Below are 27,120 nucleotides of genomic sequence, written 5' to 3' on the forward strand. Positions count from 1 at the left end.
TGATTTAGCAATAGTAATATAGTATACTGCTCTGCTAACATTATATTTAATTGTTTATGTGTTTGATTGTTGAAAAAATTGAAAATGTCATTGACTCATTGTCATTTGGATGAATGTCTTATGTTCACAATTTCTTTAAATGTTTTAAATAGACTAGAATTTTAATTATATATTTTGCTTTGATAATTAGAGTATAGCAGCTTCTTCGATTGTAAATTTGGAAAGTGATGATGATGCTGTAATTATGGATACTTCAACTAATCCTTCACCATCTTTAAAAGTTAATTCAAAATCAAAAGTTAAGAAACCAAAAAGAGTTTCAGGGGGGGGGGGAAAGAAGGAAAAACAACACACTTCTTCAGTTTGGACTGAATTTGTGAAACTACCATTGATGAAGAAGGGTTAAGTAAGGCTATTTGTCAATGGTGTGGGGAATTTTTTTTGGTGGATAGTCATAATGGAATATTAAACTTGCATCGCTATCTTCTCAAATGCTTAAAACGAAATGAAGTAAAACAAGATGGTGAAGAAGAGGGTAGGGTGCTACAAAACAAGATAACTCAAAAAGAGTTTCGTGAGATGTTGGTGGAGGCTATTATTAAACATAATTTACCATTTAGCTTTGTTGAGTATAAGGGCATTAGAAAAGTTTTCAGCTATCTAAATTCAGATGTTAAACATATTTATAGGAATACTTCAAAAGTTGATGTTCTAAAACTTTACAAGAAAGAGAAAGATGACGTTAAAAATAAGTTGAAATCAATTCCTGGTAGAATATGTTTGACTTCGGATTTATGGACCTCTATTATAAGTGAGGGATATATTTGTCTTACGGTGCATTATGTGGATGAGAATTGGGAATTGAAAAACATCATTTTGAATTTTTGTCATATGCAACCTCTACACAAGAACTCTTTTATCGGAGTAAATTTTAAGTTTCTTGAAAGAATGGGATATTGAGAAGAAATTATTTTCCATTACTTTAGATAATGCATCTAATAATGATAATTGACAAGATTTCATAAAGAAAAAGCTTAATGAGGGGGGTTTATTGTTATGTGATGGTATCTTTTTCCATGTGCGTTGTGGTGCTCATGTATTGAATCTTATTGTTCAGGAAGGATTGAAAGTAATAGATGACTCAGTGATTAAGATCCGAGAAATTATGAAATATCTTAAAGGATCAGAGGGTAGAATGTGTAGATTTGATGAATGTGCCAAGATAGTTGGTATGAAGAGAACAAAGGGTTTACGTTTCGATGTGTGTATAAGATGGAATGCAACATATGACATGATTGACAGTGCTACGAGATATCGTTCTGTGTTAAATCATTTAGCAGAAGAAAATGCTAATTTCAAGCATTGTTCATCAAGGGATGAATGAAATAGAGTTGAAAGGATAACTTGGTTTTTGAAACCTTTCAATGACATTATAACTCTATTTTCTGGAACTGATTACCTTACAGTAAATCTACATTTTCAAGAAGTGTCTCAAATTGAATTGCTCTTACTTGAAGAAATGGAGAGCCAAGATTCATTTATTAGTAATATGGCAGAACAGATGAAAGGTAAATTTGACAAATATTGGGATTGTTATAGTGTGGTGCTTGCTTGTGCCATTGTTCTTGATCCAAGAATAATTCGATTATGTGGACTTTACTTTCAAGAAAATAGAGCCAATTGAACACATTGCTGAAATGAAGGTGGAGAGCACTCAAACTACATTGTATAAGTTTTTTTCAGAAAATGAAGTCCCCAAGCCTATGGCCACTACAAATGTTTCATCTTGTGTTGAGAGTTCTAGTCATACTAGCGGTGTTGTGGATGATCCTGATGATGATGAAGGTATGGAAGATGATGTAAGTGAATTGCAATTTGTTTGGTATATGTTGTGTTGTATTTTTTTAATAATAAAGATTGTAATGTTGTGTGGTATTATTTTTCATTACAATTTTTTTTAATGATTAGGAATTTGAGCATTATGAAAGTGATCATGGTGCCAAAACAAAAAAATCTTAGTTGGACTTGTATTTAGAAGAGTCAAGACTTAGCAAGAAGAAAAATTCAAAGTTGGAAGTTCTCTCTTGGTGGAAAGAGATTTACAATCAGTTTCTAGAGCTCTCTTTAATGGCATGGGATCTCATAAGTATTCCGATAACCACTATTGCTTCTGAATCAAGTTTTAGCACTAGGAAAAAAATTATTACTCCATATCGATCACATCTTTTACCTGAAAATGTGGAAGCTATGTTGTGAATTAAAACAAAAACATCTCAGTTGGACTTGTATTTAGAAAAGCCTAGACTTAGCAAGAAGAAATTCAAAGTTGGAAGTTCTCCCTTGGTGGAAAGAGATTTACAATTGGTTTTCAGAGCTCTCTTTAAAGGCACGAGATCTCATGAGCATTCCAATAACCACTTTTTCTTCTGAATCAAGTTTTAACACTAGGAAAAAAATTATTACACCATATCAATCATGTCTTTTACCTAAGAATATGGAAGTTATGTTGTGTACTAAAAATTGGCTATATGGATTTGAAGGTAATTTAATTTATTTATAGTCATAATTATACAATTTTAATTCTTTATTGATTTGCTTTCATGGTACCTTAAATTATATTAAAATATTGTATTGTAGATGAAGATGTTGATGAAATTGGCCAACTTGAGCTACAATTTGCAAGTATGAATATTTGCAGTGCTGAATTTGCTACCAACGTTGAGTAGATTGAGATTGAGGTGTAATTCTAATAAAATATTTACTTATTCTTCTTTACTTAATATGTTATGTTTATTTTTTAAATCTTTTTTTGTTTAGTTTATCTTTCTAAGTAATCTAACTTTACTATTATTTTAAATGCAACAGGAACATGTGCATTTAAAAAGGCCGATAACTTAATATGGTCCATGACATGTATTTTTTTTTGTGGGAATGATATTATTAGTGATGTTAACTTAAAATATACTTTTTACAAGTTTACAAGTTTGCTATCATGTGTTTGAATTACTTACCTTTCTACAAAAAAATCAAACATTTATTTTAAATATCTTGATTTTCCATGCTAATTATGTATTTAAATTTTTACAAAGTAAGAATCCGAACTTTTTGTATTGGTGCTAGACTTATTGATAAAGATAGGTCATGATTCATATATAATGGCTACATATGTTTATTTCTTTCTTGATTCATGGGCACTCTCTCTGGTGGCACTAGTATGTATAGAAGTGTTGTCCTCATGTGAAGTGGTGTCCTGTGACCTAAGTATGCAAACACTTCTCTGATAAAGGAGTTCGAATGTAGAAGCAAACTCTGGCTTACTAGCAGGATTCCCCTTTTAACACCCATTCTGTTTTGGTGGTCTTTAAAGTTGATTAAATTGGTTTTGCTAGCTACTATTGGGTGGCTTCTCTATATACTGGTGCAAGACAATGAATTGTACAGCCGATATTCAGATTAGCTGGCTTTATTGACTTTTGCATCATTAGTAAAGCTGGTTAAGATGGTTTGCTGGCTTTCTTGTTTTGTTTGTTTTAAGATCTATTTCTTTTTGAAGTTGTAAACTTGTAATTATATGGGTTTTGACAGTGAACTATTAACATTGAAGACTTTTTCCATCATAAATTTATGACTATAAATAATTTTTGTCATGCTCAAAACTATCAAAATTGAAAGGATATTAACAAGTGGCATTAAGTGTAATTCATTTCCTTAATTGATTTTATTCATTCTCTCTAAATAGGTTGTCATTGATTTGTTTTTGTAATTGAAAAAAAAAAAAAAAAAAAAGCTTGTTTGAAAAATACGGGTCAACCCGACCTGCGACCCGATTGACCCGCAAACCCAATTGACCAAACCCGACCCGCCTATTTTGCCACATCTACATCTAATAAGAGATACACACTTATACCAAAAATATCCACTAACATAGATAGTAGGCAAGAATCAAGATAGAGTGTACATGGTTGCCTAGTAAATTTAAGGTTTCTGTTTTCCTAAATTACTTTTATGATTTCTCAAACTTGAACCTAATTTTCACCAATACCAGTAATTGAAGAGTAGTAAAATGGTCCTTTGCACAGAAAACACTACCAAACATGTTGTAGCATTATTTATTAAGTTCAGATACAGTTAGAGCAACACATTTACCAATTAACTCAAACAAGTTATTACAAATATACATAAAAGAGATTGCAGTGAAGACAAATTACATACAACATGGGGAAACAAAACAAAACAAAATTAACATCACAATTATAAATGATTTATATGAAATCAAACAAAATTAATGATTTCTGAAAAGCCCATTTCCAAACTATACTTAGCTTTAGTTAGATGGGCATAGAGGAAAAGTGAGTCCAAAATCAAGAGAAAAAATCAACAAACACTTAAACACTTACCGTAGGTGAAGGAACTACGTTGGAGGAGGATGAATATGACAAAATGATTGAGGAGGAAGACGTTGTGTTTGCAAACTCCATAATATACTCAACTAATGGTAGATGCACTATGTAAGGGCACTTAAGTTGATTTGAGATAAAGTCTGATAGTTGTTTGAAAAAATCTTGCCCAAAATAGTGATTAAAGGCATGGTTGAACTATTCGATTAAATATGGTGGTTGGGGAGATGAATCAGGCTATATGGATTTGAGATTAATTTTGGTGAATTTAGGGTTTCGTAACTTTGGGATTAATCTGTGTGTTTATGAACGCTCTCAGATGGTCGTTGGGATGAGTAATAAGGGATTCAGGTAGGTGTGTGGGATTAATGAAGGGTTAATGAAGGGAGCTACAAGCCAGGTGATGGGGCTGCCATTGTGCAAGAGGGAGAGGAAAATTTAGGGTTTCGTAACTTTGGTTCTCTATGTGTTTATGAACGCTCTCAGATGGTCGTTAGGATAAGTAATGAAGGATTCAGGAAGGTGTGTGGGGTTAATAATGGGTTAATGAAGGGAGCTACAAGCCAAGTGATGGGACTGCTTGTGCAAAAGGGAGAGGAGAAGTGAGATTCGAGAAGGATGAGAAAGTAGAATGGACATGGCGTGGGGAATAAGAGCGTTGAGGTTTTGTCACTTCAGGTGGGCCAATTGTATTTCAACCAAACGGTAACATAACTCAAACATCATTTGAACAACATAACTCAAACACCACTTGAAGAACACACCTTATTAAACACAGAACTTAGTGTGGGGCTCACATGTTTGGGCATTTAAACAACAAACAACACTTTTGAAACACCCATACCAAACGGTGTCAAAATTTAAGACATGTTTGGTGACGTTGTTTAAACAACACAACACGTATTTCTATGACACTTTTTCATCCACACATATTTCCATAATACTTAAACAACGTTACTAGAACAACCTTACCAAACGGGCCCAGCATTGCAAATTACATTTTGTAAATTTTAGTTAAATTTGAGAGAGAGAGTGTGTGCGCACATGCATGTTAGTGCCTCTAAACTAACCTATGCTTAAGTCCTTCTCAAATTTGTCATGAGCCCAGCTTCTAACATGAGCCTTCCTTAACCCTTTTATTGTGTTTTTTTAGGCATGCTTATTGGTCTCTTATTACCCTCAATAGTGTTCTTCATTATCTTTGTCGTGGGTATCACATTAGCCCAAACCCGTTGCATCTCTTCCTCTAATGTTAGTTGAGCCGCCAATTGAAACCCCTAGAGACTCAATCTCTGGCCTAGATCTAACTCGAACTAGTTCGAATTAGAGTTCCTTTGACATCTACCATTGGATCCTAAGCATGAGTTCTAAAAAACCAATGGTTTTCTCCTCTTGGTACCAAGCCTTATTTTCTTCTCAATGGGATTGGAGTCACTTCTAACCCTTTTATAGTGTTTTTTTAGGCATGCTTATTGGTCTCTTATTACCCTCAATAGTGTTCTTCATTATCTTTGTCGTGGGTATCACATTAGTCCAAACCCGTTGCATCTCTTCCTCTAATGTTAGTTGAGCCGCCAATTGAAACCCCTAGAAACTTAGTCTCTAGCCTAGATCTAACTCGAACTAGTTCGAATTAGAGTTCCTTTGACATCTACCATTGGATCCTAAGCATGAATTCTAAAAAATCAATGGTTTTCTCCTCTTGGTACCAAGCCTTATTTTCTTCTCAATGGGATTGGAGTCACTTCTAAATCTATTTTTCCCTTGAGTGATTTTGGTGTCTTTGTGGTGAGTCATCTTGTATTGTTCTTATTGAAGATCAAGTAAAATTTTTCCCATACTGTAATGATTTTTTCCTCAGCAAATCTTGGTTTGAACTCGGCTGTAATTTTTCTAAGAATTTGGGTTCTCCTAACATATACATATACATATACATACATACACACACACACGCACACACACACACACACACACACACATATATATATATATATATATATATTTTGCTATAAACTATTAATTCATCTCCACACAAAAAAATAAAGTCAAAATTTCTAAGGAAAATTCCTATTTTTCTTTAAGTTTTTGCTACCCATTTTTCAAATACAATCTACTTCATACTATTCATTTTCTAATACATCCAATTAAAAAATTCATCATAATTTTTTTTGAAAAACAACATGAGAGAGAGAGAGAGAGAGAGAGAGAGAGAGAATTTGAATAAATAATGAGAAATTTTTTTACAAAGCAAGATAATGCTCTCAAAATTTGCTAAGTAAGGTAGCGTTTTGCAAAAAATTGAATAATGTTAGAGAGACAGAAGTGGGACGCTTGCAGTATCTTGATGACAATGCTCTTTAATTTGGCTAAGAATGTTTTAAAGATTGGGAAGCTAAAACTTTTATGGTTCAAAATTTTGTAAGAAATAATATTGCTCGTTAGCAATGTCAAGCATTGTACAGTCTTTATATGTTCTTTTTTTTTGTCATTTTTTAAACTCTCTCTCTCTCATCAACAAATTGATTTTTGTGTGTCGTTGAGCATTGTTGGTCATTAGGTGGCTGTCTTGGCATTGTTAGCATGGGTGGTTGATCTGACTATTGTGTCGTTGATATAGTTGTCAAGTAGCCGATTATCAACGCTCGGTGTTGTTGGGTGTTGGTGGCTAATCCAATCATGGGGGGCCACAAGAGGCGGCTTTATGGAAGAGGGTGATGAGAGGGGAATGGATTTAAAACTGGGAGGAGTGTAGGGAAGGGAAAAAAAAAAACCGAATTTATCATAAAATAATTTTAATATGATATCGATACATAAGAAAATAGAAAGTTGATTTGGGTAACTAGAAATAGAAAAGTGAGTCCCCCCCCCCCCCCCCCCCCCCCCCCTTTCTCTTTTTTCACATATTAAAGAAACGTTGCAAAGTGGGATGGAAGTGGGATGCCTGATGCAAAAAAAATTGAAGGATTTGATTTGCCTCCCTTTGTCATGGAGATTCTAACCCCTTTGTTATAGAGTAAAACACAAAAAATGAGACATAAGATTTGTGTTCATTGGTTGGTATCTCCTGGTCCTGGTGTTTGTTTGGAGATAAAAGAAATATCAACTAAATAGTATTATCAATTGATTAATCACAACTTATCACCTCATCAAATTGTAAAATAAATAGTGTATGTATATAGATTTTACTAAAAAAAACCTATGCAAAAGAAAATGACATTCCCATGCAAAATGGTTTTCTTTTTTAATTTATTTATTTGTCGAACAAACAAAGAACTGGACTGTGCCTTAAGCCTTTTCTGTCTTCAACAAATCGAACCGAGTCAGGAAGAGCAGAAATGAGTGGCCCATTCCTTCTACAAGTAACTATCCAAAGACCCAATTTACGGGGGAAGCCCATTTTTTGCTGTATAACACAGTAATGAGCTAGTCAAGCCCTATAGCCTCCCCCCAAAACAAGTCTCCTTGATCTTAAAACTTGGTCCAAGCTAGCACAAAAAGTCTGCATCAAAATTGAACTCTGGCCAACTTGTAATTGGGGTTGGGCCACCACGACACATGATTGCATGGAAGAGATGGGACTTTTCCTTCCTATCAATCACGTTATCTTACAATTGCAAACGAAAGTGTAATCTTACAATGTATCATATTTTCACTATAATCCTTGTACAGATCAAGGTAGGTGTTTGTAATTCTTTAGCTTCATATATATTGCATAATTTGTTGTATTTTTATTGGTTATCGTTTTTGGGTGTAGATACTGGGATATTAGTTGGTGCACATGACATATCAATACAACAATTACGTAGTTTATAAGAAAAATATTAAGAAGCATGTAATATTAATAATTTTACATAACTAATAATTGCTGACGCACCCTACCTATTAAGGACCAAAATCAAACTGACCTCCTATTTTAATGGATTAAAATCAAATTGATCCCATACTTTAAAGGATCAAATATGCAAGAAATGAACGAGAAAACAATAAATGGATGGAAAATAGGAGGGGCTACATTTTTACGTTTTAAAATTGAGGAACCAAAATCAATTAGACCCCATATTTGAGGGAAAATTTGAGAGGGAAGATAAAAGCTTTCAAGTACCCAATCACAATCCTCCAAGTGAGAGGATAAGATTACATGCAATCAATTAAAATAAGCTACATGTAAAGCTTTTTTTTTTCTTTTCTTTATTTATTTATTTATTAAGGATAAACAATAAAATTTCATTCAAAAACAAAAGCTATGCAAACAAATCAATACCAAGGAGACACCTCCAACCAAAATAACAATTGAGACAACACACACTACTTAGATCTAAAATAGATGCAAAAGCTTCTTAATTCCTTATCAACAATTACAGTGACTATATGTAAGTATTCCTATAGAAAACAACAAAATTTTCTTAAAAGTTGCTCAAGTGAGACTACTTGAGTTAAATTTTAAATATTCCCAACCATGGGCAATAGCAAATCGGGCTAGGGAAGCAAGGTCGGCCGTGGAGCATTTTGGCGAGCTTCATTACTGATAGTAGCATAAAAGTATAATATTATCTTAGTTTTGGTAGGCATTATCACATCTATTTTGTGTTTATTTTCACACTTAGACGTAAATATAAGAGTTTGCAAGTTTTTTTTTTCTAAATTATACTCATTATGTGTATTTTTCTATTTTATGAGATTAAAACTAATGAGCTAAACATGTAGACATGAAGCCAAGAGAAACCAAGGGTGAAGATCAATTGAGAAGTGGCTTTGGAAGAATTTAATAAGTTAAAAATGTGTGGAAACAGAAAAGGAAAGAGAAAAATTCGTTTATGCCTAAGATGGAAAAAAATCATGACATGGAAATATTTTGACTAGTTTTGGTATTTTGGCCATATCTTTTTACTTCGATATCTTATGGACTTGATTCTTACGGCCACAGAAAGAGGACTTGAAGATCTAAAATTTGTAGTTAACCAAAATTTCAGAATCTGGCTTTTCAAGGCCAAAACCAACTTGGAAGTTAACCCACTATTGAAAAACGGGAATTGGTATTTTTTATTTTCCTTTTTGGGAGCATGTGTTTCAAGGTTTTGAATGTTATACATATTAAAGGGATACAAGGGTGGCCACGTTTTTTACGGCTGAAAAAAATTATTTTTCACCAATTTTTGAGATTTTTTATTTTCTATGGAAGCTTAAGAATATAAGTTAGGGTTAAGGGTGAATCCCCAATGTTGTAAGTTGTCTACTTATCAATCCAAGCATGTTTTTCATGTTTTGATTATTGAAATCAATTGTTCTCCTTTCATAATCATTTTGTTATATTGATATTTAACTTCTAATTCTTTTTTAAGTCTATTCTTGAATCTTCTTATTATTAGAATAGAGTTTTATAATCTCTCTAATAAAACATGATAATCTTGTTAGATATTACTTTTGCCATAGTATTGCCTCTAGGGTATGCGATGTTCTTGAGTTTTTCTAGCAAAGTTATTATTTTTTAGACTAAATTGTTGAAAAAATTGATGAGTATAATCAACCAAAAAGAGTTTTATTAATAAAGCTTTCAAAATCTTCTAATCGGATAGTTTATATGTTTACTTACCTGATTGTGTACTGAATTGGATTGGTAGTGGACGCTTAACAATATTGGTGGACAAACCCTAATGCCCTAATTATTTTAATTATTGAATTTTACCAAATTTTCTTTGTCCTAATTTCTATATATTATTGGTGTTTTTGACGTGTTATTGTTTTCCTTTTCTCAGTGAAACGACAACCTAGCTACACTACAATTTCTGTTACAAAGTTTTTATTTAAAAAATGAAAAATTGTAGTGTAGTTAAGGTTGTAGTTCCACCAAGAAAAGGAAAACAAGAACACATCAAAAGCACCAATAATATATAGAAAAATATGATTGAAACTAGGACAAGAGATTTTAGTAAAATTCAATAATTAAAATCACTAGGGCGTTAGGGTTTGTCCACCAATATTGTTAAGCATCCACTACCAATCCAATTTAGTACACAATCGCGTAAATAAGCACATAAACTATCCGATTGGAAGATTTAGAAATAAGTTTTATTAAAAAATTCTCTTTGGTTGATTATATTAATCAATTATTCCAACAATTTAGTCTAGAAAATAATAACTTTGCTAGAAAAATTCAAGAACATGGCATACCCTAGAGGCAATACTATGGCAAATGTAATATCTAACAAGATTATCATGTTTTGATAGAGAGATTATAAAAACCTATTCTAACAATAAGAAAATTCAAGAATAAACTTATGAAAGAATTAGCAGTTAGACATTAATCTAACAAAAAAATTATAAAAAGAGAACAATTGATTTCAATAATTAAAACGTGAAAAACATGCTTGGATTGATAAGTAGACAACTTGTAGCATTGGGGATTCACCCCTAACCCTAGCATAGGTTCTTAAGTTTCCATAAAAAATAAAAAATAAAAAAAGGTTTTCCAGCCACAAAAAACGTGGCTGCTCTTGTATCCCTTTAATATGTATAACATTCAAAACCCTTAAACACATGCTCCCCAAAAAGGAAAATAAAAAATGTTAATTCCCGTTTTTCAACAGTGGGTCAACTTCCAAGTCGTTTTTGGCCTTGGAAATGGCAGATTCTGAAGTTTTGGTAAACACAAAGTTTTAAATCTTCAAGTCTTATTTCTGTGGCCATAAGAATCAAGCCAATCTAATATCATAGTAAAAAGATATGGCCAAAATACCAAAATTGGTTAGAATATTTCCATGTCATGATTTTTTTTCCATCTTTGGCTTAAACTAATCTATCTCTTTCCTTTTATATTTTCACACATCTTTAACTCATTAAATTCTTCAAAAGACGCTTCTTAGTTGATCTTCACTCTTGGATTCTCTTGGCTTCATGTCTGCATGCTTAACTCATTAGTTTTAATCTCCTATAATAGAAAAATACACATAATGAGTATATTTTAGAAAAAACTTGCAAACTCTTATATTTATGTGTAAGTGAAGAATAAACACAAGATATCTGTGAATTACGCTTGCTTCAAATCATCCACCTGGTTGTGAAGAACACTTTCAGGTTGTTTAATCTATTTACAATTTGGTGTACCACATCCACAAATGATAGATTTGAACATTGGGATAGGATACCTTAAGCATGCAGAACTCCATACATCTTCAATATATGGGCAACATAGCAAGACATGGTCTGTTAACTCCTCCTTATCATCAAAACATTACATCAAACACCTTACAAAATGTTCCTCCTAGTCAGATTACCTTTAGTTGGTGTGCATACCCAAAATATATGGCTGTTGGGCCTAACTTCTATTTGGGCTCACAATCTATTTGTTTTATGGGCTTTTGGGTTTCCTACTGTGGGTGATTTTATGCTTGGTAGACCTGAATACGCTCTTATCTCCTCAAGTATTCCTCATAGAGTCACTCCTTTACTATCTCTGAATGTTTCATTTCTTTCTTAGTATTCTCTCTAGAATTGCCCCCCCCCTTCTTCTCATCCTTGTTTCTTATTTATAGCGTGAGATTAGTGTGAATGCCATGATTATCTCTATTTATAAGTGGAAATGATGGTCCAATTCCATCGTGTTCAAGTGGGCTGCTCGGCTTGTGGCAACACCGGGAAGCCGAAATGCTGCTTTGCCGAGCAATCACACTCCCGACCAAGCTAAGATTGATTAGGTGTGTTATTCGCTTTCAATGCTGCGAGTGACATGATCCTGTTATGTTTATTGGGCTCATACCAGGTCTTGAGAAGTGCTTGGATCAAGGTCATGAGTCTGATGATGAGAGGGCCAGGTGTTACATCCCAAGGACAAGGCCTAAGGCCCAAAGGGCCAAGGTCCCTGTCCCATACAATGTTTCGGGCTAGAGTCCAAGGCCTAATGACCCCGGGGCATCCCCATACAGTTGGCAATATGTCTTTGCAAGCTCACCAAATGAAAATTTTGATCTTATTACAAACCTTGACCACCCAGCCCAAATTGATTTCCATATATGGTTGTTTTGCAATTGGTTGGATGATTAGTTGTGAAAGGAACTCACTTGTTGGGTTTGAATCATCTTATATGCACTTTTGACCAAAAATTGACTCCTGCTTGTGTATGCCCAAGTTTCGATATCTTGCACCGGTCCATTACTCAACATGATGGATTTAATAACCTCAACTTCATTTGGGGGGGGGGGGGGGTATCAATCAAGGATACTCACCGAGATCTTGTATTTGGATAAATGAGGTAATCCTTTTTTTTTTTTTTTTTTTTTGAGAATCGAGGTAATCCATTGTTGACATTGTGAGGCACAGGGACACCACCTTAAAAGATGATGGGGTTGGGAGCCATTAGTCTTGTCAAAATTTGAATCTTGTTTCCAGTCCCTACTCGCCATCTCACACCATTTTCTAAGACAAATCTTGTTGTCATTATGCTTTTCTATACGTAACTTCTAGATTTTGGTGATGGGGCTTCTAAGAAGGATGTATTAGGAAAGTACTTTGATTTGAAGACCTAGTAGAACAATGAGTGCCTACAAAGTTTAGGCCAACTGAATCAATGCACTTTCTTTTCTTGCGACCTTTGACCACCAAAATTTGCTCATTGTATACCTTAAAAGTTGGTCGTATTGGATTGTTTGAATGAAATGCGATCCATAACTTGCTTAGGAGTTGTTTGATACATATGTTTAAATATATGTTTTCAGTTTTTAAACAACATTACACGCATTTTCACACACTTTTTTACTCACACGTATTTCTAAAAAAATTGAAAATTATTGTTTAAACAGACATAGTAAATAGACCCTTAATCACTCAAATTCTTTAAAACCATATACCTCTTGCCATTGGACCCACACTAGCCCTAATTTTTTTTTTTTTCAAATGGGAGGACTTTATTTATTATAGTCTTATTAACAACTAAATGATTCTCTATTTTGAAAAAATAATACACATTAAATAATAATAAACTCAATTATTAGTTGTCATTCACATTTTTAAAAGAAAAAAATATAAGAAAATACCTAATTTTACAACATGCTAAAGTGATTAATTGTAAATAGTCAACATGTTATGGCCACCATATTTTTTTACCACTTTTAATTGACTACTCCAACAAATTGTAAAATAGGGTGTGTCTATAATATCATTGTTTTTGGAAAAGAAAATCATATCTATATTGCACAATATGAGTTCTTCATGTTTTTCTTACTACTTATAAAATGTTATTTAAAAAAAAATAGTGTTAGATAAACGTTAAATGCTAATCAAATTCCCCCTATCAAAATCCTTTATTATTATTATTGTCCTTCTATAGGTACTTTTTCTGTCAAATGTATCATCCTATTTAATCTCAATCGTTTATTTATTATTATACAAAACATATATATTAAAAAAGTCAATGCCCTATATTAATTGTTTTATTTTATTTTTTTATACATATTTCAATTATGGGAAATGCTAACGAGTCCGCATTGGTTAAGAATCCAGTTAAAGAAAGTTTTTATGAGAAAAAAAAAAAAAAATTAATGTTTTGACAGCTTTTTTAATTTCTCATAAAAGTGATGTCAAAACTTTCGTAAAATGGATTGTTAATGAGTGCCCTTAGACACTCGTTAGCATGACCCTTCAATTATTATAATAAATGAGGGGAACCGGCTTATCATAATCGGTAGACAAAACTCAAGATAAGAGATGAGATGGATTGGGGTCTTCAAGCAATATAAAAAGAAGCCCAACAGGCCACAATGTACACACGGCTTTTACAAGATCTAGGAACGATGCATAATAAAAAAAAAATTTGCAAAAACTACAAAGCAGTTAACAATTTAGTATAATGTAAATTGACTCAATTATGCAAGAAAGTCGACATTTGCCACAAAAATACCCTTAAAAGCACACCTTTCCACACATTGCAGAAGAAAAAAATACACAGATTTGTCTCTCAGGACCTTCACAACATTGAATACAAACCACTTTTTTTAGAAGACCAAGTAATTAACTTAACCAGTAGTACGATATAAATGCTTAAGCATGCAACACCATGTAGCAAATACAGAGATTCTAACGAACCTTTATTTCCACTTGCACGCACCTAAAACTTCAAGACTACCATCACACACACACAGACACACACCCTACACATCAATCAAACATCTTTTTGGTATTTTGTTTTTTTAATCGTCAATCTCATCATCTTCTTCGACGTGACCTTCATGTTCAATGTCATCTGTAAATTTTAAATCTTCATCATCAGTTGGAAACATTGCTGCTTTATTATCCTCTTCATGTTCTTCTTCAGCTAGTTTATAATCTTCGTCATCGGTCAAAACTGCTTCTTTAGGTTCAACTTTCTCGGATTCAGTTGGTGTACTAACTGCCTCTGTGGTGGGCAACTTTTTGTCACAACCACCGCAACACTCCTTTTTTGTTTCTTCTGTTTGGTTTGTCACCTCTGAGACTTTTGCATCATCAGCCTGCAATATCACCAGGTCATACAATCTGTTAGGAAGAATAATAATGGTCAATGCAAAGTTCATATATGTTAAGGAGATATATGTCTGAAAACTTTGGATCACGTCTGTGTATCATTCAAAGTTTTTGCTCAATGAATATGTATTAATTAGACATTAGTTACATTTTTCTACACTGATATAGCTAAATGATGATTTTCATGTTTTGCAATGAAGTATATATCATTGAGAACATTCCTCCTGAAGATTTTTTGAGAAGATATTGATGCATAATATATTTCACACTTGTAAGAATCCAAAAAGTGCTTTAAAATGAAGGTCATAATTTAGAATAGGGATCAAATCACATGATATTTTAGAGAATTGAATATGTTGTAAGAGTTACACCCTGATTATGCAACATGGTATGCAATGATTTAAATAATGGTTTCCCTTTTTATTAAAAAAAAAAAAAAAAACCTTTTTGGCTAAGTAATTAAGGGCTCTACTTCGGATCGATGTCTTATACAAGTTGAGTGGCTTTTTGAAATAGCATATGAAATACAAGTTGAGTGGCTTTTTGAAATAGCATATGAAATAGCCCTTCTTTTTATATGTTCTACATTTAAATTAAAGTAGATGTATCTTTTTCAATTGGGTTCACAAAAGAAAGTGTCTAATTCATCCAAGCACAACATGGATCCTATAAGTATTCACTTATAAAATGTATAAACCCAAAGAGTAATGCTTTAAAGTTTAAACGCAATATTTTTCGTAACATATTCATAATTATGAGTTTTTTTTTTTTTCCCCCTTTTCATAACTATTGAGTTAATAAATTATTATTGATTTATGTACAGAGATTCATTATTGTTTACCATTAATAATTTGTTATTTCAACAATTATGGAAAAAAAAAAAAGCTTACTAGACTTTTTGAAACTAAAATTACTTTCAAGGATTATATTGATGGGTTTATAACAGCAAAATTAGGTGCCAATTCAGGATAAATTACGACCAGAATCCAGAAAACAACATTTAAAGCTTTATCAATTAATCTCTTTCAGGGAACGTAGACGGAATTAAGAGAGAGAGAGAGAGAGAGATGTTAAATTACAATACTAATTAATATATATATATATATATAATGATTATTAAGGTCAAAAAAATTATCAAAAAGAAAAAAAAAAATTAGCGCCAAATTCTTTGTGTAGAGTCTGTAGACTAGATGGTGTATTGATCTTGTATTCTTGCTATCGCTTCTAATCGTTACTTTCTTGTTGCATGCACGGTAGAATAGATGGTTCCAAGATCTTCTTTGATGAAATTGCCGAGACTTACAATACAAATTATGTTTGTTCAACGTAAATCCAGATATATCCTTTCTTAATAGCCTTTGCTAAACTAATACATAAACAAGTATGTTAGGTAAATCTTATGCTAGTCTTCTTACACAAAAATATGCTTATCAATTACAAAAATGAAAGAAGTTTATTAGTCCAACTTTACAATTGGTTTCCTAAGAAAAAAACCTTTAATTAATTATTAACGAAATTCTAGTTAAGAGAGACTCATAAATTGAGTGCTAGAAAGAGAGAGAGAGCACCTGAACGGAAGCCATGGAGAGAATTGAGCAAGAAATATAACAAAGCAAGGGACAATGAGATGAGAGGCAAGTTGGATGTTGCTGAATGAAATGAAATGTGAAGAGTGATACGGCCTATATATAGTGCAGCTAAAAGGTTGATTCACAGAGTCAAACGGAAATGCCCAGTGTTCATTCCATGCTCTTTCTCTCATGCTTTCTTCAAACACACACCTTCTCTCTCCCCCAATATTTTTGGACTAAACATTGTTAGGAATCTCTTTTCCATTACTTAAACCTTGCTTTAGTAAATGTATGATTCGAAACATTTACTACAATTGAGTAATCACTTTTTACCAATTCCCTTGAATAGTTCATTTATGTTTGTATTGCAAACTTTTATTTTAAGTTTTTATAAGTAGATAGTGGAGGAGGGAATGTGGAGTTCATATTATAGACATAAAGTAATACAAATGATGCATATAGAGTGATAAATTAGAAAAAGTATTCCCTCCAAATTCCTTCAACGTACAATCCATATGTAAAATACGTGACATTTAAAATCAAGGTACGTAAACCACACAAATCCATTTAAACGAGTATTAGGATGAGAATAGAATGGTGAAATAAAAATTAATTTGTTTTTAACTGCAACAGGTGGAAAAGGTTGATTTAAACCTTGATTACTGGAAGAATCTAGGAATGCCACTTTGTTCTAAGTTTACAAGGCTCTTAACAATATAAAAATTAAATGTGAATCAAATTCAATGCTTCCTAAATTTGTAATACGTTTCAAATTAAGTAAAATTTATAGTGGTGTATATCCAAAAGAGTCTAACTCTTGAATACACAACACGGACTTTAAACCTTTTTAATTTAATCCTACATTGGAAAATGAGTGTGAGTTAAAGAGATTTAAAGCATGTGTTATGTGTCCAAGAGTTAGGTCTTTTTGGATATACATCACTGTAAGTTTTTTTAAAAAATCTTCTCTCCTTCTCCCCTGTGTGTTAAAAATACTTAGTATTCTAAATAAAATAAAATAAATTAAAAAAAAAAAAAAAAGTAGAACTTCCAAGAAAACCATATGAAAAGGAATTGTTGTCAAGCTATATCAATTATTTAAGTAGCATATATAGTGTGCTTCATCATGCCCTTCCTGCATGCCACGCTAAATTTAAGGAGAAAAGAAGTAAACTGATAATGCACATAATGTTGCTTAATTAACAAAACAAAGATACGATAATTACTTTCTTGAAAATACGTCAAGTAAAAGAACAGGATGAATAAAGAGGGGGTGGAAAAGCAACGGTAATCTTAGCTATACCCTCCATCATTGATCACTTTAATCACTTCAGGAACCAATGCTTATCCCACGTGTCAATAATATATTGGACACATTTGCTAGACTAGCAAATATGGAAGAATATTTAGTGGGTCCTGATGCATTGAAAATGTTCAAAGAGGATCGGTGGTGGAGTTTTTGATGCATGCGAACCATTTACTAAAGTTCTAATGCTAAAGTGAATTATTCAGCAAAAACTAAAAATAATGCTAAAGTGATTTGTTCCCTCTTGTTGTAAGATGCATTTCCCAATTGAATTCTAACTTTTCCCAATGGGATTGCAACTTTTGCTGCTTTTTAATGTAAGTTCCTATATACGATCGGATGAGCTGGGCAAGCATGTTGTGCAAAGATATGGCCAAGGTTTCTCTTTTGCCTCGATCGTAGTTGGCTCTAAAAGGGACTATTAATTAAAGGTTGATACTTTGCTATGATTTAGGAGAAGTTTGTGTTTGCAATGAGATGGCAAGTTTTATGCTCCGGATTGTAGGGATATATATATATATATATATATATATATATCAAAATAAGGATTAAAATAGATTTTTGTTTTTTTTTTGTTTGTAAAAATATGACATTCATAAACTAACCAGCACCAACAGATGTTCTTCTCTCATAGTACAAACCAAAATTCAAAATAAAAGCGTGCAATGTCCACAGGTGGGCTCAAAAATAACAAAGTCATGGTGAACTGTTGATTATTTCCTAGCCAAGGAATATGTGCATTTATTAGCTTTATGGTAGCAATGATTCATCTTCACTTGAGAAATTTGGCCGATAAGATTCCTGCAATCTATAATAAGAGATGCATTATGTAAATTACAATTTTACTCATTAGAAATCCAGTCAAACACAGCTTTAACATCAATTTCAATCTCCATGGCCAAAATGTTAAGGATAACACATAACTTTAGCCCATCCCTAAGAGCCCAGAGTTCCGCATATACATTGGAAGTCTAGAAATAGGGGTGTGCAACGAACTTGCCAACCCGCCAAAATTAACCCGACCCGACCCAACCCAACCCACCAGGTTAGGTCGATTTTTGTGGGTTGTGTTTGGTCAAGAAATTTTTATTTTTATTTTTTATAATTTTTACAGTGGGTTGAGTTGGGTTCAGGTCATGAGATTTACAATCCGCCTAACCTGACCCGACACACCTATATTTAATATATTTTTAAAATTAAAAAAATAAATTATATAATTTGTTATTTAGTTTTATTCCCCTCTTCCTAAATAAAACACAAACCCTAAGTTTTTATCATATAATTTGTGTTTGTTTGGTGTTATTGTAGACACTACATTTTGTAACTCTTAGGACTCGGGCCCCGTTCTTTAATGATATTAGAATTCTTGTATGTTACGTGTACAATACATGTATGTCTATTGAATTTTAAAAAAAAAAAAAAAAAAAAAACCTCCAGTCTGATGTTTTCCTTTCAACAGTATGGACATATACGTGCTATTTTCAAATGAAAAGTACAATTCGTGTTATATTGATAACGTCTAACGTTTATTTGCTAAAAAACAGAAAAGATAAATGTTAAGAAAGAGTCCCAATAATTACAAATACTCAAAAGTGAACCTGCTACAAGCTTCGGCAGTGTTACCCCTACTCTTTATTCCTTGGAAACTAGAAATTATCACATTTGTGCCTCACACCGGACGTCTCTACACAATACACTAGCAAGTTCTTTCTCCCAATTTAATGTATTTTTGGCATAAAATAATTAATGTATTTGATTTTCTCTATTAAATATTTTGTTTAATATACAATGTATATGCTTGTAGTTTTAGTACTGGGAACCTTGGACTGGTTGGAATAGTAAAAATTGAAAGGCAAAAAAAAGGTTTAAAAAAAAAGTAAAAAAAGTTTATTATATTATATTATTGAATAAATATATTTTTACTTGTTCATGATTTAATTTTAATATGAACATATTTAACGGATTTATTTGCAAATGAATCCGTATTTTTAATCACGAAATTTTCAAAAATAAACATATCATACATGTCTTATACATGTATATTCTTTCTTCGTTTTTGTATTTTTATGCCGAATTTTTAAAACGTACTTTTTTAAAAAAATTGCCAAATCAAACACGCTTGTATATATTTACTATACTATATATATATATATATATATACACACATATATACTGTATTTTACTAACTACGAGCTTGTACCACTACCACCCAACACCAGGTTTATTCCATCTGACATTAATCACTTGCAGATTCCAGAGAAGAGTGGCATCCTTCCGAAAAGATGAGCTAGAATTCTTTTCCAACCATCGACACAAGTCGAGGCTAAAAAAAATCATGCATCTTAGAACAAATTGGAGTTCTTTCCCAAAAGGCCCCTGGCCCTAGCATATGAGCAATCTCTAAGAACATGGAGGACGTTTTCCCTGCCATTGTTACAGATTTGGCAATGGACATCCTCGGTTAAACTTCTCCTTAATAATTTCCTTCGTGGGGATACTTTGCAAGATACACTTCCAAATAAAAGTTTGGATTTTAGGCAGTGTGTCAAGCTTCCAAATCCACTTCCCAGTGAAAGTTGGAGGCTGGTTATAGTCATTTTTAGCAATACATAGGCAGCACACAATTTTGCCATCACAAGAATGAGGGGCAGGAAAAGGAATTGCCCTCTGCTCCTTTGTGTTTCCTGAAGATTAAAATAGATTTGGTTGTTACTTTTTAGGATATGAGAAACAAGTTCTTTTGTAATGACAAACTCCATTGAAGTTAGTGTTTCATTTTGTCCTCTGCTCCATTGAAGAGGAATTGCCCTCTGCTCCATTGAAGTTAGTGTTTCATTTTGTCTAGAAGCAAAAAAACGACATGTTGCATAAAATTTTGTTTATTACATTTCAGTTTCATCGGTTTTACCAAGAACCCAAAGAAGGTTTCTTGCTTTTGTTGTTGTCGATAATTTATTTTGTATTGATTGGTTTTGATCCAACATACGTGTCAAGTAACTGGGATTTGGCCGTTGGGTATGTGTCTGAAATGTCCTTCAAATTTGTTTTGGGTATTTTTTGGATGATGGATCTTGAAGTTCATAATGGTGAGACCGTTTAAGCATCTTGTCGAGCATGTATCCAAAATATATTCAAGCATCTTGTCGAGCATGTATGCAAAAAATAAATTGATTACTCATGAAAACGAAATTTTGAACTCTTCCTTGATTTGAAGATTTGATAACTCTAAAGTCTAAACTGATTGAAAGGATAATGCTTGGGGGACAATTTTTGTCCTTTGGTGACAATGCTCTATATGTCTGTTTCAAGGGATGGGGTCCCATTATAATAGAGTTTGTTCATGATATAGTACTGTTCATGGGAATCTAGAGCCCGCAGTAAATATGACTATATTCAATCTCTAAACATTTTGATATATTTTGTTTATAAAAATAAGGAGTACTTAGTGGGTTTCAATCGGTTTAATTAATAAAGTCTCTTGTTGTCGAATGAAAAATCCATCTGAGGTGACCTCTATTAGAGTTTCATAATCCATCTCTCTCTCTTTCCATTAGAAAAACACTTTAAGGCACAAAATATAAAAGAAAATTGATCAAACAGTCATTCAAGAAAAACTCTCACACCTAATGTTGTCAACCTATATATTGTTTTTGAAAAAAATGCTAAAATTAGTCAGCACCAAGATTCAAACCTAGCTTTTCTAGGCTGATATGCATGTCCAACCTATCGAACATTATGGAAAATTATATAAACACAATATATGAATTAAATTTAATAAAAAGTTAAATTATGTAACGATTTCAAAATAAGAAAATTCGTAAAAGGAAATTGTAAGACTTTAAGTTTTATGTGTTTGCCTTTCTTTCTTTCTTTCTTTTTTTTTTTCTTTTTTTTTTCTTTTTTTTTCGTTAATATATGAAGTTGTTTTTTTTTATTAGATTTTGTATAATTTAAGTTTTTTAACCCAAAACTGTTAGAGATATATTAGCCCATTAGTATAGGCCCAAGCCTAATTCTACTTTGTGTGCAAGCCAAGTCTCCTACTTGTACTAGAAGTCTATTAGTCTAGGGTTTAGTCTACTATATATACACATGTTATGATTCATTGTAACACAGGATTTGTACTACACTCTAATATATTATTAATGTAACCCTTTAGGGTTTCCTCCGTGGATGTAGGCCGTTAGGCTAAACCACGTAATCCTCATGTGTTATTGTGTTTTATACTTTATGCTTTCGCTTCCGCATCTATACTAGCATATTCAACATGGTGTATCAATGCTAATATTTAACATGGTATCAGAGCCACCTTCCTGTGGCCATGGTTTTCTGTCCTTACGGTATATTTAAGAGCAATCTTTGTCTTCCTCGGTGTTTTTCTTCGCTGCGTTCATCTTCTTTGGCTTCCTACTACTGCCGTCAAAACTCTCCGGTATAGTCAAGCCACCGTTAGAAGTCGCATCAACACTGCAAGACCATTGCCTTCCTCAAACTACCGTCACAGAGCCAAACTTCATTCAAGGGATCTTCTCAACCTTATCAAATCTCAAGATTTCATCAAGTTTCCATCTTGAGTTTGAGAGGGGGTGTTAGAGATATATTAGCCCATTAGTATAGGCCCAAGCCTAATTCTACTTTGTGTGCAAGCCAAGTCTCCTACTTGTACTAGAAGTCTATTAGTCTAGGGTTTAGTCTACTATATATACACATGTTATGATTCATTGTAACACAGGATTTGTACTACACTCTAATATATTATTAATGTAACCCTTTAGGGTTTCCTCCGTGGATGTAGGCCGTTAGGCTAAACCACGTAATCCTCATGTGTTATTGTGTTTTATACTTTATGCTTTCGCTTCCGCATCTATACTAGCATATTCAACATGGTGTATCAATGCTAATATTTAACACAATTCCTAAAACTAATACTGCATGCTATTTATTTATTTATTTAAGAGGCAACAACTATGGTAAAAGCTATATGCAAAAATTACTATTAAAAAGAAAAGAGTAATAACAAAGAAAACACATACTACATACTTTGTCTCTGGCGGATTGAGAATGAATTGAATATAGTGACTATACTTCTTCGTGCTGTTCAACAGAAGATAAGAACCAATCTCGTGAACGTCCAACTTTTCCAATTAAGCATTAAAAAATAACCATACTCATTACATTATTGAACCAACACAAAAACGACAAACCAAATTATTCCTTCAAAATTGAAATCCAATAAAAGGCCACTTCACTTCTGCATGTTACTTCAGGCTACACAAACACGTAGAGTACAAAAACGATAGGATTGCAGACACACCTATTCTCACAATTTTACAATCTGCTCATTTGTGAAATTATGAGTGGTTGAAGAAAAGTAGTGAGTACCATCTCGACAAAAAGTGTCCATTATCTAAAATTATTCCTACACAACCAATGGCCAAGGCATGTCTTCATTTTTCAGTATAAACTGACAGACAAAGAAGCACCCGTGAGTCAGTGGCCCTCTAATGCAGCCAATTCTCATTCACGGGCACCAAACATGTGGTTCATAATCATACACTCCATTCTCTATATAAGATCATTTGTATCACCATGAATATTGTGAGTACGTAGTGAAGTGACTAATTAAGTTTGTTGTAGCTAGGAATATAATAGTAAGCATGGAGATGGGAAAGAAGTTAGTGATGTTAATATTGGTGGTTTTGTTGGTTGAAAGGTCGAGTGCAGTGACCTTGTGTAAGATGGATGATAATGGATTTGCAGCCTGCAAGCCAGCAGTGACTCAGCCCAACCCAGTTGATCCAACACCTGAGTGTTGCAAGGCTATCTCTGGGGCTGACTTGCCATGCCTTTGTTCATATAAGAACTCAATGGTTTTGCCTGCTCTTGGGATTGATCCTAATCTTGCCATGGGACTTCCTGCCAAGTGCAATATCACCCCTCCTGCCAATTGCTAAGGTCTTCTCTCTCTCACATATCTATTACCATTTGTTGGCTTTTTCCTTTAGCTGTTTAACTTATTTTGTTTATGTATCGTTTTTAAAATCTTATTCGATAAAATTTAAGCAGACTTTTAACAAAAAAAAAAAACCAAATAAACTATATATACTATCTTTTTGTATCGTCCATGCTGCTAGAATAGCTTGATCCACCATACATGCTTCCAGCATGGGCCCCGTTAAATTAAGGCGACCTGGCCTAAATTTTTTTTTAATATATATAATTTAAAATTTTTTTATTTTAACCCTATAAAATAAAAAATTTGAACACTCAATCCTAATTTTTGTTTAAACCCAACTGAAATAAGTTTGAATATGATCATTTTAATGTTATTTTTACAATATTGTAACAATAATATGTGGCAAATGGTAATTGATTTTTATCTAGACTAACAACTGACACTATTTTTTTTTATCTACCTTTATCATATATTTTTTTCTAATTGATATTACATATAAATATAATAAGTTGTTTTTAATTTGACAAAAAAGTATGATTAGTTATTTAATTATATTTGTTTATGCATTCAATAGTTGTTTGCCTTACCAATTTTTAAACTATTAATAACTTTTTTGGACTATTGGACAATTTAGTTGTATTGTACTAAATTGTATTTAGAATACTCTTATAGATTATTGTGTATAATATCGAAGTTGCATATATAAAAAAAGAGAAAGATTAATCATTTTATTTTTTACTCACCCCGCATTATAAATAACAAATTCCTAGCTCCGCCATTACTGAACTTCTTAGAAAAAAATTTTCTTAGAGCCCACCACTGAGCTTGGTCTGTAAATTCTACCTCTTACGATGACATCTTTTTCTATAGTCCATGCTAACCAAATTCACCAATTAAAAATGTATTAACCAAGCTACTTACCATCACAATCATAGAAGAAAATGATTGTGATGTAGTAGCTATATTTCCACTCACAAATGTCTGATATGTTAATTAGTCGCGGGTGATGGGCACTTCCCGACTTTGCTGCGCCCCGTGAAAATCATCTTATGATATAAGATCTCATGGATATTCTCTCGTCAACAATTGGTGTTTTTGTTATATTCATTTATTCATAAAACGAGAGTCAATTGTAAATTCAGGTTTAAGTTAAATTATTAAACAAATCAATTTTTTTTTTTTTTTTTTAAATGTAGTAATGAGCGAGCTCATAAGTATGGAGCTCGATTTTTTTGATAGAGTATGGAGCTCGATTTGATTATAATGTAGATTGTATATTTTTATATATACATGTAAAAAATATATGTTTATAGACTTGAGATTAGATTATCTAAGTTTGGAAATAAATTTATAATATATGAAGGTATAATTTTTTATTTTTTTAATAAAATAAAAAATCCATTTCATAGTAAGAGTTACATATAATTTCTAGCCATACAAAATTGGTTAATCTAATTAGTTAACTTAAATAATATAATCTTAACTATAACTTAGTTATTAATTATTATCATATATTTGTGAAAAGATTAAAAAATTAATCATGAAATTTAATTTAAATAATAGAAAAATAAGTTAATCAAGTAACTTTTGACAAACTTAGGTTTGTTAAGAGAAGAAGAATCAAGCCTAAATATATAATTTAGCTTAGTATTGCGTGTGTGTGTATATATATATATAGTTGTAGGAGGTCCTTAGAGCTTGCAAAACAGTAAGGGGCTGTTTGCTACATAATTTTAAACACATGTTTTCAGTTTTTAAACAACATTACACGCATTTTTACACATTTTTTCACCTACACGTATTTTCAAAAAAACTGAAAACTGTTGTTTAAATACATGTACTAAACGAGCCCTAAAAGTCCCAATACCTTTAGCCTTTAGATACTGTTCACGGGCCATTTAGGTTTGGTGACTCGTATAGTACTCCAATTATATTAATCTTAGGCTGTGTTTGGTTCATGTAAAATATTTTCCGGAAATGCTATTTTCGGGAAAGGAAAATATTTTCAAGTATTTGGTTGCATTATGAAAATTGTTCTAGAAAATATTTTCATGTGTTTGATAACATTCTGAAATTGCCGGCGAAGTCGAAGGCGTGATCTGGGCTCTCTCTCTCTCTCTCTCTCTCTCTCTCTCTTTGCGCATGAGTGAGTTTGGAAATGGTTTGAAGTGAAAATTTTGACTGAAACCAATTTCCAGATCAAAGCCATTAAAACACACGGTCAACTGAAAATATTTTCCGGAAAATTTATTTTCCATGCGCAACCAAACACCCGCATTTATGGAAAAGCATTTCCGAAAGTGATTTGAAGCCAAAACAAACACAGCCTTAGTTGGGCCATCAATTACTTTTTTTTGACCATTTTGTAGGCTTGCCTAATACTTTCCTTTTTGGCTGTCTTCTCCTTAAACCCATCTCTATTGCTCAGAATCTTTTTGAAACCAAAAGGGCCCATGGTTTAAGCCTTTAGCAAGATTAAAAAAAAAAAAAAGTGGTTTAAGGAAATTATGCATAATTTACTACAACAATATTTTTATTTTTTGCTAAGTACTACGATAATATTATTTTATTTTTAAGAAGAAGGTTGTCTCTTTATTGCTAAAGAATAGCCAAATCAGCTATGATTACAGTACTAAGATGTGGAGGAACACCGTTTATCCTTCAATCAGATGACCATAAACAACAAAAGATTCATGATCACTCTTCAAAGAATTGTGAATGATCTCCAAGTCTCCTTCCACAATGACGGAAGAGAGACCAATATCTTGAGCAAAAGTAACAGCCTTAACTGCAGCTAGAGCTTCCACAATAGCCACAAAGTTTAGAAGTGATACCTTATCAGCCATTGAAGCTATAACTTGACCCTTCTCATCGCACATCACTACTCCCAGTCCTGCCATATTCTCTTCTTTGAAAACAGCACCATCAAAGTTAACCCTAAGGCAAGGTCGAGTTGGGGGTTTCCATTTGACATGTTGGGGTAAATGATACAATTAACTTGGTCGTTATATTCCTAATTAATTCACATATATTTTTTATATAATATAAGCGTAAATTATTATATCATTTTTTCTATATCCTCTTTGTCTTTTATCATTAACATTTATTAATGCTTAATTCTGCCAAACTAATAGGGTCTAAATTTGATGTCTTCTTCATTCTTTCAGGTATTTTGAAGGAATCTACTACACATTCATGTTGTCAGAGTCACAATTGCAATTCTAGGGTTGCGAATGATCCAAATTATCTGTTGTCTTTACTAGCTTGTTTTACTCTTTATTTCCCCCAAAACATTGTCGTGTTGAATGTTCTCTGAGCAAGTTATTTGGATTATGTCATTTACTCTTTTGAATTGTGTTGTAAAATATTTGAATTTTATGAAACAACTTTATCAGAAAA

At 32.6% G+C, this 27,120-nt stretch overlaps 1 protein-coding gene and 1 long non-coding RNA gene across 2 annotated transcripts; one reads left to right on the forward strand and one right to left on the reverse strand.

The window, feature by feature from the left end:
* Window positions 1-14,283: 14,283 nt before the first annotated feature.
* Window positions 14,284-16,562, reverse strand: LOC115959410. Its single transcript, XM_031077778.1, has 2 exons — window positions 16,457-16,562; window positions 14,284-14,875 (listed from the first exon to the last, which is right to left on the reverse strand). The coding sequence occupies exons 1-2, from the start codon at window positions 16,469-16,471 to the stop codon at window positions 14,576-14,578; spliced, it is 315 nt and encodes a 104-aa protein (XP_030933638.1). The 5' UTR covers window positions 16,472-16,562; the 3' UTR covers window positions 14,284-14,575.
* A 6,647-nt stretch (window positions 16,563-23,209) lies between these two features.
* On the forward strand, window positions 23,210-27,120 carry LOC115959131. Its single transcript, XR_004084769.1, has 2 exons — window positions 23,210-23,720; window positions 26,889-27,120. It is a non-coding gene; the product is annotated as an uncharacterized LOC115959131 (long non-coding RNA).

This window comes from Quercus lobata, chromosome 9, assembly GCF_001633185.2.
Source record: "Quercus lobata isolate SW786 chromosome 9, ValleyOak3.0 Primary Assembly, whole genome shotgun sequence".
In the NCBI taxonomy this organism is placed as follows: domain Eukaryota; kingdom Viridiplantae; phylum Streptophyta; class Magnoliopsida; order Fagales; family Fagaceae; genus Quercus; species Quercus lobata.